At 62.3% G+C, this 1,346-nt stretch overlaps 1 protein-coding gene across 1 annotated transcript; it reads left to right on the top strand.

Annotated features, from left to right (window-relative positions):
* The first annotated feature begins 261 nt into the window (after positions 1-261).
* LOC112625859 lies at positions 262-795 on the top strand. Its single transcript, XM_025387717.1, has one exon. It carries the CDS (start codon positions 262-264, stop codon positions 793-795), a length of 534 nt encoding a protein of 177 aa, XP_025243502.1.
* Positions 796-1,346: the final 551 nt, after the last annotated feature.

The following is a 1,346-nucleotide window of genomic DNA, read 5'->3' as shown; positions in this document are numbered from 1 at the left end:
ACAACAAGCAGACTCTTCCCATATGGGATGGGTTGTTGCTTTCCAGAGACAGAGGCGGGGGGCTGACCAAGATGACCTCTGCCCACCCAGGCACTGAGTGTAGCTACAGACGGACCCTAGGATTCGAGGTTGAGACACACTGCTTGACCCCGCCCTCTTGCTGTGTGCCCACAGGACTAGCGCGAGGCGGCTCCTGGCAATTGGGCTGTTCCGGGCCAGCGGCAAGAGGGAGCTTGATGCGTGTCCGGCGTGCGCAGGCCGATGCCGCCGGCAGAAAAGAGCAAGGGACCACCGGTCCTGGCGCCCGCGGAACGCGCCCGGGGCCGGGGGCCAGGCCTGCAGTCGCCTGCGCTGTGCTGCGCCTGCGGTCTGTGCGCGCTGCTGGCTGGCGTGAACGTGACGCTGGCGGGCGCCTTCGCCTCCTTCCTGCCCGGGCACAACCCGCTGCTCGTTGTGGGGCCGGGGCTGCTGGTGCTAGCGCTCGGCTTCTTCGCGGCCTGCTGCGTGTGTAGCCGCCGGGGCCCCGCGCCCGGCGCGCTCTCGGCGGCCGCGGTGGGCCCTGGCCAGGGGGGCGGCCGCGCCGGGCCCGTGGCGCTAGAGATGGAGAGCAGCGAGCGCACAGCACAGGACACCACAGCAGTGCAGCTCAGCCCTGCAGTCTCAGCCGCGTCCTCCGGCCGCTCCAGCCCCGGCCCCAGCACCCTCGCCTTGGAGGCCCCGGCGCCCGTGGCCGTCTGCGCGCTGCGCTCGGAAGGGGTCCAGCTCAACCCGCCCCAGGAGCGGGCCGCCCCCTAGCGGACCAGGGCCCCGCCGTGACTCCGCTCTCCGGGTTCACTCCCCTTCCTTCCGTGCCATTTAAGAGGGCAAAAGAAAAAGAAAAAAGAAAAGTTTTTCTTTCCTTTCTTTCTTTTCTCTTTCTTTCTTTTCTCTTTCTTTCTTTTCTCTTTCTTTCTTTCTTTCCCTCTCTCTTTCTTTCTTCTTTTTTTTCTTTCTTTTTCTTTCTCTCTCTTTCTCTTTCTTTCTTTCTTTCTTTTCCTTTCTTCCTTCTTTCTTTTTTACAAGGGTCTGGTGCTGGGCGCAGGGGGCCTCATCTTTCCCATCTCCCAAACTCCTGGGTAGAACGTGTGATGGTGTCAGGGGTCACACTCCGAAGAAGGGAGCAGCAGACCCTTGGCCCCTTAGGTGGGGTCTCTGGTCCCTACTAAACCTCACCCATCCAGCTTCATGAAAGTAGGCCCCTGGACCCTCGAACCCTGACACTGCAACCTCCCCTTGGCATTTGGGCACTGTGAACCAAGGAGCACCCACCCTGAAGGGGTTAACCACCAGCAGTGTCAGTCCCCCCC

The sequence above is a fragment of the Theropithecus gelada genome, chromosome 1 (assembly GCF_003255815.1).
Source record: "Theropithecus gelada isolate Dixy chromosome 1, Tgel_1.0, whole genome shotgun sequence".
Classification (NCBI taxonomy): Eukaryota; Metazoa; Chordata; class Mammalia; order Primates; family Cercopithecidae; genus Theropithecus; species Theropithecus gelada.
This window is presented reverse-complemented; position numbering and strand designations above follow the sequence as displayed.

Excerpts from the sequence above, each read along its gene's own strand:
- LOC112625859 (XM_025387717.1), top strand. The coding sequence starts at position 262 with ATGCCGCCGGCAGAAAAGAGCAAGGGACCACCGGTCCTGGCGCCCGCG.